Source organism: Trichoderma citrinoviride (genome assembly GCF_003025115.1).
Source record: "Trichoderma citrinoviride strain TUCIM 6016 unplaced genomic scaffold BBK36scaffold_2, whole genome shotgun sequence".
NCBI classification, from domain to species: domain Eukaryota; kingdom Fungi; phylum Ascomycota; class Sordariomycetes; order Hypocreales; family Hypocreaceae; genus Trichoderma; species Trichoderma citrinoviride.
In genome coordinates, this window is record NW_020194710.1 from 2,869,972 (window position 1) to 2,885,445 (window position 15,474).

At 51.5% G+C, this 15,474-nt stretch overlaps 5 protein-coding genes across 5 annotated transcripts; 3 read left to right on the plus strand and 2 right to left on the minus strand.

The window, feature by feature from the left end:
* Window positions 1-270: 270 nt before the first annotated feature.
* BBK36DRAFT_1111054 (hypothetical protein) lies at window positions 271-4,678 on the plus strand (the record flags this gene model as incomplete). Its single annotated transcript, XM_024889658.1, has 8 exons — window positions 271-351; window positions 439-630; window positions 687-2,975; window positions 3,029-3,466; window positions 3,517-3,763; window positions 3,817-4,067; window positions 4,142-4,370; window positions 4,497-4,678. 8 exons carry the CDS (start codon window positions 271-273, stop codon window positions 4,676-4,678), a joined length of 3,909 nt encoding a protein of 1,302 aa, XP_024753427.1.
* Window positions 4,679-4,958: 280 nt separating this feature from the next.
* Window positions 4,959-6,765, minus strand: BBK36DRAFT_1166304 (hypothetical protein; the record flags this gene model as incomplete). The annotated part of the gene is made up of 6 exons (XM_024894891.1): window positions 4,959-5,208; window positions 5,293-5,605; window positions 5,668-5,936; window positions 6,003-6,082; window positions 6,142-6,196; window positions 6,260-6,765. 6 exons carry the CDS (start codon window positions 6,763-6,765, stop codon window positions 4,959-4,961), a joined length of 1,473 nt encoding a protein of 490 aa, XP_024753428.1.
* Window positions 6,766-8,477: 1,712 nt separating this feature from the next.
* Window positions 8,478-9,812, minus strand: BBK36DRAFT_1134451 (DUF887-domain-containing protein; the record flags this gene model as incomplete). The annotated part of the gene is made up of 3 exons (XM_024892312.1): window positions 8,478-8,560; window positions 8,642-9,261; window positions 9,329-9,812. Coding segments are annotated over 2 exons (985 nt in total), but the record flags the coding sequence as incomplete, so codon positions are not given.
* Window positions 9,813-10,446: 634 nt separating this feature from the next.
* On the plus strand, window positions 10,447-12,882 carry BBK36DRAFT_1134452 (kinase-like protein). The gene is made up of 2 exons (XM_024892313.1): window positions 10,447-12,477; window positions 12,533-12,882. Exons 1-2 carry the CDS (start codon window positions 10,576-10,578, stop codon window positions 12,875-12,877), a joined length of 2,247 nt encoding a protein of 748 aa, XP_024753430.1. The 5' UTR covers window positions 10,447-10,575; the 3' UTR covers window positions 12,878-12,882.
* A 1,287-nt stretch (window positions 12,883-14,169) lies between these two features.
* Window positions 14,170-15,422, plus strand: BBK36DRAFT_1189582 (HisG-domain-containing protein; the record flags this gene model as incomplete). The annotated part of the gene is made up of 4 exons (XM_024896629.1): window positions 14,170-14,186; window positions 14,312-14,346; window positions 14,424-14,966; window positions 15,052-15,422. 4 exons carry the CDS (start codon window positions 14,170-14,172, stop codon window positions 15,420-15,422), a joined length of 966 nt encoding a protein of 321 aa, XP_024753431.1.
* Window positions 15,423-15,474: the final 52 nt, after the last annotated feature.

Consider the following 15,474-nt stretch of genomic DNA (forward strand, 5'->3'; position numbering starts at 1 on the left):
GCTTTTAAGACGCATCTTAGACTTCAGACGCAGCAGAGCTTCCATCCGAGCGATGCGCCATGCTCTGCCTGGCCTGTCCCAACGCCCTCTGCCCTCGCTCGACCTTCGCATATAAGACGCGACACTCGCGGCACTCACAGCACTCGCCAACGCTCGTCCACGCTCCCTCAACATTCGCTCGCCGTCTATCATGCTGATCGCTGTCTCGCGCCTCGAGCTCACATCTGGACAACTTTCCGCAAGCCTGCTGGATCCTCGCATCCCAGTAGCATGAGCATCGTCCTGCCGGGTAAGCCGCAGTCAAGACTTCAAGGTCTGGCTATTGCTTATTGGAATAACCTGCACCTCAATGTAAGAGAGCCAACTGCCGCAGTCGCCCGTGAAGCTGCTGCTTGATAGCGCACAAGCTTACCGCATGGTCCCCGTTGGACCATCCAGGCATACGTTACCGGAAATGCGTTCACCATCCTCGACGGCCTGCAGACGATCGTCCAGACAATCTACGACGAGAATGAGGACCCGCTGCAGGCCATAGCCATCGACGAGTTGACGGGCAAGATCGCCGTGGCAACGATAGCGCAGGTCCGGATATACAAGCCGTCGGGAGGGTCACAGGAAGATGTCTTGAAGGTCGCACCATCTCACTACCAATATCTGCATGGCAAACTGGGCTAACATATCAGCAGTGGGCACTCCAATTTGCCTTTGACATACCGCACGATGACACCGAGATAATACCAGCCTTGTCTTGGGGCGCTTCAGAAGAGCTTCTAGTTGCAGGCCGTTGCCTCTCCCTATTCTCCACAGGCGAGCATCTCGAACACCTATGGGAGAAGAAGCTCCCTTGCGCCAGCAAACTAGCAGTACTGTCGTATGACTCTGCCTACATCGCCTCTCTCTCCCATCACGACCACCTTCCAAAAGTCTGGCGCCGCTTGACCTATGGCGCCAATGACGTCCGATTCGATCTGGCGTATCTCCGCCATCCAGATGTTGTTACGAGCATCAGATGGCGCAAGCCGTTTCACGTGGAGCAAGCAACAGGCAACGTTTTGTATACCAGCTGCGTGGATGGCTTCGTACGTGTGTGGATTCCCACAGACACGGCAAGCGGTTGGAAGTGGCAGCTCTGGGGAAAGATCGATGTTGCCAAGTCGATGCCAGACAATGTCTGTCCGCCAGATCCGTGGCTTGTCTGCTTCATAGACGGGCGAGACTTCACTGCTTCTGTGGAGAGGGCCATAGAACAGCGAATGGCAGATGACAGTAGCACTGACGATGTAGCACTGGACCATCTGGTAGCCATTGCAAACAGGAGCCCAGAGATATGCCTCGCTATGAACCGGTCGGGGTTTTTGACTGCTTGGGCTCTGGAAAACGTGGGCAGTAACTCGTCGGATGAGCGCCAGATTTTCAACATTGCGCAGACAACATCGCCGGAACTGGAGAACTTTGCTAGCCTTCTGCCCTCGGACGACTTCGCCCATCTGGAAGTGGAAACGTACTGCAATCGGAAAACCGGACAGCTGCGGATCCTGCTGCACGTTTTTGATGGTAGGATAGCGATTTTCGAATGCAGCGCCGCTGATCTGTTCGATCCCACGGCTAATGACAAACGGCTGCTGCTCCGCACGATATGGACCGGCCACTCTGCCTCGATCAGGAAGATAGTGCGCAACTTTAGCGGCCGAGCAGTTGTGTCGAGGACAAAGGATGGCGAGACTATCGTGTGGAATCACGCGCTGACGACCCGGCCGGGATCCTCCTGGCTGTCTTTCAATCGTCGCAGCACTATTCCCGAGAACGGCCACATCCATCGTATTTGTGTTCTTCGCCAGGGGCGGTTCGTCGTTTTCCTCAGAGAGAACGTCATATCGCTCTGGGATTGTCGGCACTCAAAGGGTGCCGTACTTGCCCGTAGGACCTACAAGGCTTCGGGCGACCCCCTCTGTCTCATCATCTTACCCAAGCCGCAGCATGTGCACTACACAACCGCGCATATCGCCATGATTACCTCCAAGGGGCGCGGGATCGTCTGGCAGCTCAGTCTTCCGAACTACATCAAGGAGCCAACGAGCACCCTTGGTGCGGACATCGAGCAGTTTTGTCTGGTTGACCTCAAATTGGCCGAAGACTTGAAGTATGTCCTCCCGGTTGATCCCGCTGGCTCTGGTCCCATATCATCCGAGTTTCTCGACATCTTTGCCCGGGATATCGCTATATCATGTACTCATACCGGTCGAATCGAGCTTTGGACGGCGCGTGTCGACCCGGGACGCAAGACCGTGGGATGGCTATCGACGTGCCACGCGGACACAAACTTCTCAGAGCCGGCATTAGTTAGCGGCAGTATGCTCAAGAAGGCTGCGATAGTAAGTTCCAATAGGTCGAGACTTGCTATATGGGATGTTGGCGGCTCTCGCCTAGAGTTTGACGAGGACTACGAGTCACAAGATGCTATCCAGGACCTTGATTGGACTTCGACCCCTGACGCTCAGTCGATACTTGCTGTTGGATTCCAATACCGCGTCCTTCTGCTGTCTCAAATGAGGTTTGACTACTTGAACAAGGGCGCAGCCTGGGCGCCAATCCGTGAGATCATCACCCGCGATCTGACGCCCCATCCGATTGGAGACTCAACATGGCTCGCTCATGGCCATCTCCTTATTGGGGCGGGTAACCAGTTATTCATCTACGATCGACGGGTCGGCATGGACGAGTCGCCTACTGCCGATCTCAGACTGCCTCATCGTCAAGACGGGACATGGGATCTCTTCGAGGCAGTGCAGAGATTTAACGGACCTCTCCCCGTGTTCCACCCTCAGTTCCTCAGTCAATGCATTCTCGCAGGAAGGAACAAGCTCGTGCGAAGAATTCTTGTAGAACTTCATAAAACCTTGAAGTTCCTTGTCCCAGGAGAGTCCGTGGACGACTATCTTGGTATCGACTTGGAAGAGTTCTATGAGCCGGCCGCGGTATGATCCTGTTGGTATATCTTCTTGCATACATGAACTAATTCTATGTGCAGGAAAACAGCAGTCACAAATTCAACACCGGACTGAGTTATCTAGATGCACCCTCCAAGAGTGAGGACGACGACGTTTTCAACGAGGAGGTTGCCACTTCGATCAACGAAAAGCTCACTCGGTTGGGGATACCCCAGCTCTCCGGCCACGAGCAGATTCAATTGGCAGATATCATCGAGTGCGTAGCACTGGTAGAGCGAGAGCGTCGTTCCATCGATGAAAATGGAGCCCGGTTTATGCTGTTCTTCAGACAGCACGCGCTTCGGAAAGGCCGCACCAACGAGATACAGCTCTCATGGCGAGAAATCAACTGGGCATACCACTCGGACAGTCAAGATATCCTTTCGGATTTTGTGTCCCGCCAGAACCACAACGTTTTGCTCTGGGAGCACGCTCGAGAAAGCGGAATTTTCATGTGGCTCACCGATACGCATCATTTGGTATGTGATATGAAAAACGTTTGCAGTGCCGAAGGGCTAACATTGTATAGCATCGGCAATTCGAGGCCGTCGCAAGAAATGAATACACAAAGAACGGAAACCGGAGCCCAGTGGAATGCAGCCTGTTCTACATAGCACTTCGCAAGAAGACGATACTGCAGGGGCTCTGGCGAATGGCCGCGGGAGACAAAGAACAAGCTAACACTCAGAAATTCCTGGCTCACGATTTCGACGAGCCAAGATGGCGCACAGCTGCCCTGAAGAATGCATATGCGCTGTTGAGCAAGCGGCGGTTCAGTAAGTTTAGTCACGAGGATTTTCACGACGTGTTGATCACTAACAAGCAACAGAGTATGCGGCCGCCTTCTTTCTGTTAGCTGATCGACTGGACAGTGCCGTCGAGGTCTGTCTCCGGCAATTGAAGGACCTTCAGCTGGCCATCGCCATCACGCGCGTCTATGAGGGCAACGGCGGGCCTGTGCTGCGGAAACTCTTGCAGGAGGAGGTCTTGTCAGTTGCAGCGCGTGAGGGGAATCGCTGGCTCGCTTCTTGGGCATTCTGGATGCTGGGAAGAAAAGATATGGCAGTAAGAGCGCTTGTTGTGAGTATCATCCCTCAAGATTGCTATCAAGCTCGCAAAGGAGGTCCAGGGGCTAACATACTGCTGCTATCAAGACTCCTGTATACACGCTCCTCGAGACACCTTCTTCGCCGGATCTTAAATCGCGGTCTTTCTTGACTGACGATCCTGCCCTGGTTGTTCTCTATGCTCAGCTGCGACAACAAACACTACAGACGCTGCGAGGAGCGTCCAAGGTGTCGCCGAAAGCGGAGTGGGAGTTTGTCCTCCATAGCGCAAAGCTCTACGATCGAATGGGCTGTGACCTCCTAGGTCTGAGTTTAGGTATGCATATCTTGATTTCAATTCTGCGTTTCGTTATAAAGGTTTGGTAGGAGAGGCTAACGAGAGGAATGAAATCGACAGTTCGAACATGGGAATTCCAACAGCAAACGAAGACTAAGCTTGGAGGCGACATGAACCCATTGACGCTGTTAAGACGGCGAAGCTCGCTTGTGGTCAACGATATGCATACATCCGAGCTCCACGCCAAATTCATGAACGAGCGGGAGCAGGACAAGCGCCCTGCACCGCCGCCATCAACGTTTCACGAACCCGACGCTGCTTCATTGCTCGATAGTTTTGGTCTGTAGACGGCGGTTAGTTCACGGTACGGCATGCGGGCCCTGGAGAAAACGAATAGAATAGCAAAAGCAAAGCCAAAGTAATGAATAATCCTATGTCAATATCCATGCGTGTATTCCCAATGCCCGTATCCTGGTATCCGAAGCCTTGCACCATTAAATCCCAAGCTCTTCTTGGTATAAGAAAACCCCTCCTTAGCACCTTTTGAGCATTTTGCATTGCTATCGAGACTGTCGGGAGTCAAAAGGGACTGAATCGACAGCCTTGCTGGTCGCCAAGAGGCGAGTGCTAATCGCCGTAATCGTCCTCGCCGTCTCCCCCTTTGAGGTTCGCGTCCTTGCGGATCGGAATCTTGATGCCCTGCGCCGCAAACGTCTTGCTGAGCGGCGTGCTCTCGCAGACTCCGGGGAACTTCTTGGCTGAATAAACATTAAAGACCTCGCTGAAGCACGACGCCAATATCGGGGCCCTTCCCGTGTTGACCTTGGCGCCATTCTGTCCCGCAACGGGGCCGACGTTGACAAAGGAGAATCTCAAGCTGTGCAGGCAAAATTAGCATCCTCCAACTTGCGCAGAGCTAATCTCTGACGTGACAGAGAGGGGAAAAAGGGGGGGTGCTTACCGGAATGGTCCCTCGGTTCGGACACTCAGGTCTTGCAAGACAAACCAGATGCCCAGATGCTCCGACGTATCGGTGAGGCGGAATGCGCTTGCGGCCAGACTCCCAATGAGGTTTCTGGTGAACATCCCCTGGGGCTGCCCGCCCACGACGGCCATCTTAGTCAGGGCGTTTTGGTCCTGCATATATCCTCTGAAACCTCCCACGGACGTTTGTACTCCGGCAGGAGGGCCTGTCTCTGTGCGGTATGCCTGATGCTGTGGGAAATACTGTTGTGGCGGACCGTATGTGCCGCCCGGAGGGTAGGCAGCAGAGGCTGTCGGACTCTATGATTAGCAATCTGTAGAAAACAATAGGCATCGTTGGAGATGGACTCACACTGAGAGTAGCTAGGCTGAGTCTGATATTCCGGAGCATAGTTGGCATTCTGTGACACGCCATAAGGTGCGTCACGGCTCGTGGGGGGGACGCTTTGCCCATACGGCGCATGTGAGCTCTCTCCAACAGTAATCGATGCATATGGGTACGTCACTGTGGACGAGACGGATGGGCTACTGCTTGTGGAGGAGCGGACGAGATTGACTTCGCGGGTGCCGTCCTCGTTCCAGAGATCAACGTTGAGCACAAACATGGAATGGTCAATGTCACTGAAGCACATGGGTTAGCTGTCTTCTTGGGGAGATGCAGGAGCGAACAGATGCATTCACACATACTTGCAGTCAATCTCCTTTCCGGTAGCGAGGTCGGTGATGATAAGTCGCACGCACGGTGGTGGTGTTATCGGTCGTCGATCCTGTGTAGATGTAGATGTGAGCGATCTACAAGACGTCGTCGCAGAAGAGCAATGGTTACCTTGTCACCGAAGCCGCACATGCGGGCGCGTCGAGGCTGCTGGACAACATCGAGGCTGCGAGGCTGGGTCAGCTGCGTTCCACATCAAAGAGCAACCAACGCGTTACGGCAAACTTACTGGTACCTCCGACCCGTGGCCTCGTCGACCTTGGAGATGGGCAAAAGCAGGTTCGCCGACGCAGTCTGTTGCGACTCAGAGTGAACCAAGGCACCGGAACCCATGCTCGGATACGGCTCATGAGATCTAGATGAATCGTCTAGCACGTGGTGGGAGTGTTCCCTGTGCTCAGCAGCACCCGGATGGCCGGACTGGGACGAGTCCAGCCGCAGCGGCAACGGGTCATGCTGGAGATGTTGTGAATGTGTGCTGTAGCTGGCTACTGGCGGAGGCAGATGGTGTTCGCGCTCGTGGTGCGGCTGCTGGTGGTGGCCGTGGCCCGGGTGAAGCTGGAAGTGGTGCGACTGAGGATGCAGGTGTGGAGGAGGCTGGCTCTGGATCGGAGACTGGGGGACGGCGCCGAGCGGGAGACGCGGCGGCGGCTGCTGGTGATGGTAGAGATGGTCGAGCGAGGCCGAGTTGGAGGCCGAGCTGGCGCTGACGATGGGCGGGATGAGGGACGGCATCGAGCCGTGGCTCCCGTGGGCTCCGTGGCCTCCGAGAGGAAGCTGCCGGGGCAGCTCCGAGGAGCCGTAGGCCGAGTTCATGGTTGCGGCGACGTCTCAGAGCGGATGGGCGACCGGCTCCAGCAGACAGCTGTGGATATCGGGATCAGAAGAAGTGACAAGACACGGACGACGGAGCATGACTGACAAGTCAGGTAAGGATGCAGCGCTCTAGCGGCCTGCCTAGGCCATTCCCGGAATAGCGATGCGCTGCTCCCGACGGGTATCGTACAGTATGGATGACGGAGATGGAAGTGTTTTAGTGGGAACCCAAGCGCGTCGCTTGGATTATATACGACCATCCCGGCTTAGTCGTAGCGGAGGGGCGAGGGTAAGACAGCGGGAGGACGAAGGAGTAAGACGCTGTTTCGAATTAAGCAGGGCGGGATATCAAGTATATCAGGTATTAGATTGTGATTTGGCGCTCCTGCACAACTCCATCTATTAATATCTGTTCTTGCCTATATATAGATATCATAAATTTATAGATATACTCGGCGGGTTGACTAGTAAGCGGCCCTGACTAGGCCCCCACCTCTCTCTACGAGAGAGGCGGGAACCTAATTCATATCTATCGTTAATGCGTATCCTACTATCATAGCTTTAATAATAAAGTACTCTACTAACTAATTAGTAATCAGCCTAAAAATAACATTAATAGTAGATAACTTATTAAATTATTTTTTAAAAATATTTTTAAAAAATAATCTTACTATTCTATTTTTTTATTAATTCTTTTAAAAAATAAGGTAGAATTTTTTATTAAATTTTACACTATAATCTCCCTTTACCTTAACAGACTTTTATATATAAAAAGGAATACTTTAAGTTTATTTATTTATATTTAAATAACTAGCTATTATAAAAGGCTATAAATTATATTTTAAATATATTATATAATATTATATAATAAAAAAATATTTTTAAAATTTTAGCTTATATAATATAGCTTATATAATTATTTATAAATTAATAAATTTTAAATCCTTAATTTATAAGCTTATTAAGCTTATATATATATATAAATTATATATTTTTATAAACTAGATTTTATATAGAATTTTATTAATATTTTTACTTTTAATAAGATTTCTTTTCTTATATAATATACTAGTATTATAATAAGTTTATAAATATATTATTAAATTATATAAGATATATATAAAAATAATATATATATAATTAAATTCTTTATAAAATCTAGTTTTAGAAAATATATAATACTATATAGTTTTTAATTTTATTAAGCTAGTTATTTAAAGAATTAGATTTTTATACTATAATTTCTCTTTATATATATAGGGTAAAAGTAAGAGAAAAAACTTTATATATTTTATTTAAGATTTATTTTAAAATTAAGTAATAGATAAAAATAGCTAAAAAATTCTATATAGTTATTTAAGTATATAAAGCTTATTAAGATATTTTTTCTATATTTTTATTAATTTTATTAACTAGCTAAATAGTCTATTAAAGTGTAAAAAGTGGGATACGCATTGACGACGGATACAAGTTAGGTTCCCGCCTCTCTCGTAGAGAGAGGCGGAGGCCTAGTGGCCCGGCCATTAGTCAACCCGCCGAGTATTTGTGAGAAAGATGTACTTGATGTGCAAGTATATTGTGTTTATTAGTCTAGTGTATATATGTGTTATGCTGCTGATCCTGCCACTCCCGATGCAAGCCAAAAAAGAAAGAAAAACCGTCGTGAAACATTTCCATAAACATGATTGAACAAAAATCCAACGACGACACAATATATCCCCACAAACTGCACCGGCATGATGCGCCCAACGGCATTTGATAGCATGGCGCATCATGCCCGTGCCCTTCCAGTACTAGGTCGCCTGACCGCTGCACCACGCCGCCGCCGCATGACACAGAGCGCCCTCATAACGTTACAAGTGACAAAAATCAGAAGAGCCACGCGCAAACCGAGCCAAATCAGATGTCCCGACTTCAAGACTTGTCCTGCTTCCGACGCTCCACCCCCGAGCCCAGAGACACGCCAGTGGCAACCGACGACAAGTCCACTTCAACCTCGGTGAGAGCGATCTTCTCGTTGGGCGTGAAGCGCTTGAGGACAGCCCGTATCATCATGATGAACCAGTAAAAGTTGAGCGAGTTGAGCGTCAGGTTCGAAAGGACATAGGAGATGGCGAGCCAGGCCTGGACGGTGGATTCCTGCGTCGCGAATTCCATGACAGGTGACTGGGCAATTGAGGCTTTCGTCGGGTGAGCATTGACGGCAGCCCACATGTCCCTCATCACGCAAAACGACTGGAAGGTGCCATAGATGAGCCGGCAAGAGAAGAAGCTGAAGAGCAGAAGGATGCCGTTGTACAGCTGAGCGCGGGACCCAGTCATGTTCACCTTGTCGAAGAACCAGTGAATGTTGAGGAAAGGCGTGGAAAGCTCCCAAAGTATGAAGACGCATCCGTAATAGTTGACGAGGGGGCGCTGGGCACAAGTCAGTAAAAGGTTCGGAAAAGAATGAGCACACAACCATCTTGAAGGAGCAACGTACGAATCCAAGGGTATAAACTAGGAGAGCCGCGATGGCGTGCGCCAGAGTTCCCAGCCCAAAGACGTCGAGGTTGAAGCTGGTCACAAACAGATCCCAGACGAAATACCCAGCAGCCAAGGCCTGGACCATGCCGGCGGCACCAGTATAGCCCCATACCCTCTCTTCCCAGTCCATATTCTTCCTTTCCTCATCCACAAACATGACCCAGATGGCGATGACATTGATCAATGTGCTTTGGATGAAAGACACGACGTGGGCGTCCCAGTTCAGCCGTCTCTTGCGAGATAGCTTATTGTAGTGCTGAGGTGCCAGCAATCTCGACAGTATCGGCGAAACGGGCCAGAAGATGACCGAATAGAAGAGCGCGGACAGGAGGACTTCGTGGATGTGCCGTGGCAGCGTAGGAAGGTTGTAGCGGTCACACCACGGCTGCACCAGCTCGGAGAGCCATGGTATCGGCGGAATGAAGAAGGGATCTTTCATTCTAACAAGTGTCTTGAGATTCGGTCGCAAAAGGCACAAGTTGGCTGCTTCTATGGCGGGGGACGCATGTAAATGTTGAGATTCCTCACGTAGCGTGCGCAAGGTGTCGTAGTAGTAGGTAATATGTAGTATTAGAGCAGGGGGGACTTTAGGGGTGGAATAACTGCTGCCAGCCTGAGGAGGGGCTCGCTCACATGAGACTAGCACCGGGCTTAGGTACCACGCGCCTACGTAGAGGTACATACGGAGTAGGTACTTGTCGATAATAAGCAATTATTGAGGTCTCTTTCAAGATCTAAGAAGTTTGATTATCTAAGTATTTTTATAAAAACAAGGTTCTAAATTTTCTACCTTATATACTATTTAGCTTAACTATAGATAGATTAAAAAAATAAATAAATATATATATAATCTTAATAGAATAAAATAAAAATTAATATTAGAAAATGTTTCTTGTTAAAAAAATCATAATTTATCTTTCATACTAGTATATATGAGGTACTATTCCGGAAGCCAAGTCCGCTACGCCTTGCTTACCTAATACTCTTCATCTCTCCTACAAGGAGTTAGAGGTAGCATGTACCTCTGCTTCAGATGAAGGGAGGTGAACCCACTGCATTAACGAACGCAGCAAGCTAGAAACGACTTAGCACACGGTTGCCCGTGCTGGCTGCGGCTCACTCTGGTTGTTTATCGTCACCCTGTTTCATAGGGAGTCCGCCCGCCCATCCCCAAGGAGCATCCCGTGCTCCTTGACCGTCAAGATGAATGGGGACCTGAGTCTTTCTCAGGCTCTCGGAGGACTGCGAATAGCGAACCCAGACGATTCCACCGATGCTCTCCACGACGACCCGAAGCCCTCTGCGCCGCCCGACGATGTCGACGCAAGCCCGGCACCCCCAGCAGCATACGCCCCCAGAGACGCTTCGCAACCGCCACGCACGCTGCATTCCTCAGATGGCCTGCGGGTGAACCTATCCGAAGCACCAGCTGCGGCCTCCGACTTCGCGTCACCTGCCCCAGCGACCCAATACCTTGGCCGAGAACCCAGCACAAGGGGGTCGTCACGCTCCTACCAGCACTCCCAGCCCTCGGTTTCACGACAGGCATCTCAGCGAGAAGGGAACCCTACCTCATCTTCCAAACCGCAGCCGTTCGCGGGCGATGCTCCTGTCCCGACAACGAGCGAGGAGTGGAAAGACCGCGGCGCTGCCGTGGGCGTACGCCGCGAGCTCGACAAAAGCGGCCGTCCGGTCGTTCGACAGATCAAAAAAGGAGTGCGAGACTTTGCCTTTGGACGGGTGCTCGGGGAGGGCTCGTACAGCACAGTATACCTGGCGACCGACCGCCAGACCCTAAAGGAGTACGCCATCAAGGTATTAGAAAAGAGACACATCATCAAGGAGAAGAAGATCAAATACGTCAATATCGAAAAGAACACCTTGAATCGCTTGACCGAGCACCCTGGCATCGTTCGCCTTTACTATACGTTTCAGGATGAGACGTCCCTCTACTACGTGCTTGATCTGTGCAATGGCGGCGAGCTGCTCGGCGTGCTGAAGCGGACCGGCACCTTCGATGTTGAATGCACGAGATACTACGGGGCACAGATTCTCGACGCCATCGAGTACATGCACTCTCGCGGCGTCATTCACCGTGACCTGAAGCCAGAAAACGTACTGCTCGATGATCAGATGCACGTCAAGATCACAGACTTCGGCACCGCCAGACTGCTCCCCGACCCTCGAACCAACCCGGAGGCCAACTCAGACAATACCGATGGGCTGGATGCGGACAATAGGAACGGGGACGACGGCCGCGCCGCATCCTTTGTCGGCACGGCCGAGTACGTAAGCCCCGAGCTACTCACGCATAAGAATGCTTGCAAGGCTAGTGACCTTTGGGCTTTTGGCTGTATTATCTATCAGCTGCTGGCTGGACGGCCACCTTTTAAGGCTGGAAGCGAGTATTTGACCTTTCAGAAAATCGTCAACTTGGAATACGAATTCCCTCAAGGGTTCCCCCCTGCGGCGCGCGACCTGGTGGAGCGATGCCTTGTTCTCGACCCGGCCAGGAGGCTCACCATAGAGCATATCAAGAACCACGAGTTCTTCAACGGCCAGCCATTTGGAAGACCCCTGTGGAGGTCAAAGGCTCCAAGGCTGCGACCATATGTCCCGCCGGCCCAAGAGCCAAACATCATCCAGCTCAACAACTTCTCAACAAGCCCCAGCACCAATTCCCGAACGCAGCCGCCAAACAACCCGCCCAGCAATCCGACAAACGGCGGTAGCCGACCCGCCCGCCTCATCACCGAACTGCCTCCTCCCACACAACTGGACATCGAATGGTCTCCGGTGCTCACAAGAAACAACGAGCGCATCTTGAAGCTTGGCGACCTGATGGTCCTTTCCGCACCAATACCCAATGGATCCAACGGGAAAGGGTCTGATGAGGGCCATAGGAAGCTTGCTCGATTCTTTGGCGGAAGCACAACCAAGAAGCGCCAGCGACTGGTCATGGTGACCTCGAGCGGCCGCATCCTGCTGGCTCCAGCGGGTGGCGAAGAAAAGAGGGCAAAACAGGAGCTGTCGCTGCTGGCTCCCGACACAACCTGGAAAACTCATCAGGATGCCAAAGGCCAATATGTGTGGTGTCTGGACACAGTAAGTTCTTCGCTATCGCTTGATTTCTTGACCTTGAATCTCATCAACTTTACAGGGCGGTCAGCATTTCACTTTTGAAGAAACCAAGTCTGCGTCCAGCTCGGGGGGCGATCTCGCGTTTGCCGAAGAGTGGGTGGAGAGCCTAGAGAGGGCCAGAGATTTGGCATTATCGCAAAACATGGCGTCTGATGCCGCATTTGGCGAGATGTCTTCAACGGTGTCGACACCATCCAGCACTCTGGTCGGCAGAGGGAATACCGCAGATGGCTTCTCAGCCAACGACCGACCTTCTCGTGGCCATTTGAGCAAAGGCCAAGCACCCTTGGAGGACCCGACGCCGGCGAAAAGGAACCGCTTCAGCAAACGACAGTCGCGCAACGGCCTAGGGCCTGCATTTTAAATCCCAATCGAGTTCTTTTGGGGGAGGCTAATGGAGGTGGTTAGAAGAAGAAGCAGGAAAAAAAAAGAAGCAAGAAAAGAAGAAGAGGAAGAAGAAGAGTCTTGTCCAGCTCTCAGCTATGGCTCCAGACATTTTACTTGAAAGATCTTTCCCCCCCTTTTCACATTGAGTACAATGGCACCATGAAGAGCGCGGCGCATTATTGAGATGTTCATTTTCGTCTTCTAGAGCGGAGCTGGTCGCAGCGCATATGTCTTTCTTATTGTTTTCTCTCCCGAGCATTGGATGGTAGAATGGTTATGGCGAAGAGCCCACTGCGCAGCAGCAGAAGATGTTGGCCGGTGTACCGGCATTGTTTTGTTTGCCCTTTGTTGTCGAAAGGAACCTGAGTGTGCCAATTCCCAGGCCAAGCCCTGGGAATCGCCCGCTTGCTTGTCTTCAATGGCGTCTCCTGCGCGAAGACGTTGGCCTGGTACAGTAGACGGCACGATGTTTCTTTGGGGCACGATATAAATACTGCTATAAGCGCCGATACATCGAAGTATGTCTGCCTGGTATATAGGTTTAGTACTGATTGCTATACAAGTAATAAATGTTACACACTAAGATAATTGAAACCCTTTGTTAGTATTATCATGTTTAATAATTGAAGTTTGATTCTCGCATTTGATTCTCTTTGCCTTTCAGTAGCACCGCAAGCCCAGGATCACCTATTACTAGTATGTACCACTACATATAGCACTCGGCTTGTCACACGCGCTACAACTCGGACTTGCACATGTCAGGTCCATTGTCCGGGGTGTGTTGGTCCCTGACAGATGCAGACAGACCACAGTCCAAGGCCCTGACGTATGTAGGGTCGTAGTATGGTAGGTAGTAGTAGTAGTACGAAGTACTGTAGTATCTCGCTTATCGCGGTTATCTTATCTTAGTCCGTGAACCCGGAATTGGCATGTGGTCGGCTTTGTCGATGTGAGTGGCAGGCATTCAGATCGCAGGCCCGCAACCGGTTTCGGAGGGCTCCAGAAGATCAAAATCCGGCCGCTTTGTGGTCGTGTCCATAAGGTATCTCTTAGCGCTCCGGCATGTGTAAAGGTACATGCGTCCATACTGTCTATCGGGTCCGTCACTGGTTATGACTCGTCGTCACATTTGCTTAGTAGGAAAATCATAGTCGGGCCTCACTTGCTTCTTTGCTTTTCCCTTATTCCCTCCGCTGTCTCTATAAGAAAAAAACAAGTGTCAATTGACGACATAGTTTCTTGCTCGCTGCCGTGGGCGTCATCGCAACAATGGAACTTGTCAACAGGTAAGTGGCAAAGGCAATCAACTCCAATTGAACCATTGGCATCGTGTTGGCCGAGTCGCAAAAAGCTTTCCAAGTTGAAAGAGACTACCTTATGCTAACTTCCTCCTCCCCCTCCTCCGTCTTAGCCTCGAAGGACGCTTGCTCTTTGCAGTGCCCAAAAGTCAGTCCCCGATTGCGTTTCCCGAAAGTCAAGCTTGCCTGTCGCTGACCAGCGTTCCATTTCACTCCATGTTGCAGAGGGCCGATTGAACCAAGCGACCTTGAACCTTCTCGAAGGCGCAGACATCCAGTTTAGGAGAGAGAACCGCCTCGACATCGCCCTCGTCAAGAACCTCCCCATCGCCCTCATCTTCCTGCCCGCCGCCGACATCCCCACGTTCGTCGGCCAGGGCCGCGTCGATCTCGGAATCACAGGCTGGGACCAAGTCAAGGAGCACGATGCAGCCGTCAACGCTGCTGCTGCTGCCGACGGAGGCGCTCCCGCTCAGGGCTCGGGCTGCGAGATGATCACGGAGCTCGGGTTCGGCGCGTGTAAGCTCCAGGTTCAGGTTCCGGAAAAGGGCCAGTACGCCAGCAGCGCAGACCTCATCGGCCGCACAGTCGGCACGAGCTTCGTGAGCCTGACTGCCGACTTTTTCGCCCAGCTGGAGGCGCAGGCCAATGGCGCCGCCAACGACTCTTCGCGTCCGCAGAAGCTCCAGACCAAAATTGTCGAGTTGAGCGGTAGCGTGGAGGCAGCCTGCGCGTTGGGAGTTGCCGACGGCATCGTGGACCTTGTTGGTAAGTCTCTGCCCTCTCACCTAGCTCCCAACCGACCCCCGGCCTCCTTCTCCTTTTCGTCTTCTCCTTCTAACCCCTTTCTTAGAATCAGGAGAGACCATGAGGGCTGCGGGACTGAAAGCCATCGACACGGTGGTCGAGTCAGTGGCCGTTCTCATCAAGTCTCGGGCGCCGTCAAACCCCGACCTGGTAGATCTCATTGCCTCGCGGATACGTGGTGTCATCACAGCCCAGAAATATGTCCTCTGTCAGTACAACATCGAGCGATCCGGTGTCGCGGCGGCCACAAAGATCACTCCCGGAAAACGCGCCCCCACCATCACATCCTTGGATGACGGCTGGGTTGCTGTGAGCTCAATGGTCGAAAAGAAGAAGATCGCCCTAGTTATGGATGAACTGACCCGAGTTGGCGCGCACGACATTCTGGTCTTGGATATTCACAACACGCGAGAGTAAGCTGTGTTCATCAGTATAGCACAGAAAAGGGGGCCGTAGGGGAGGATAAAGA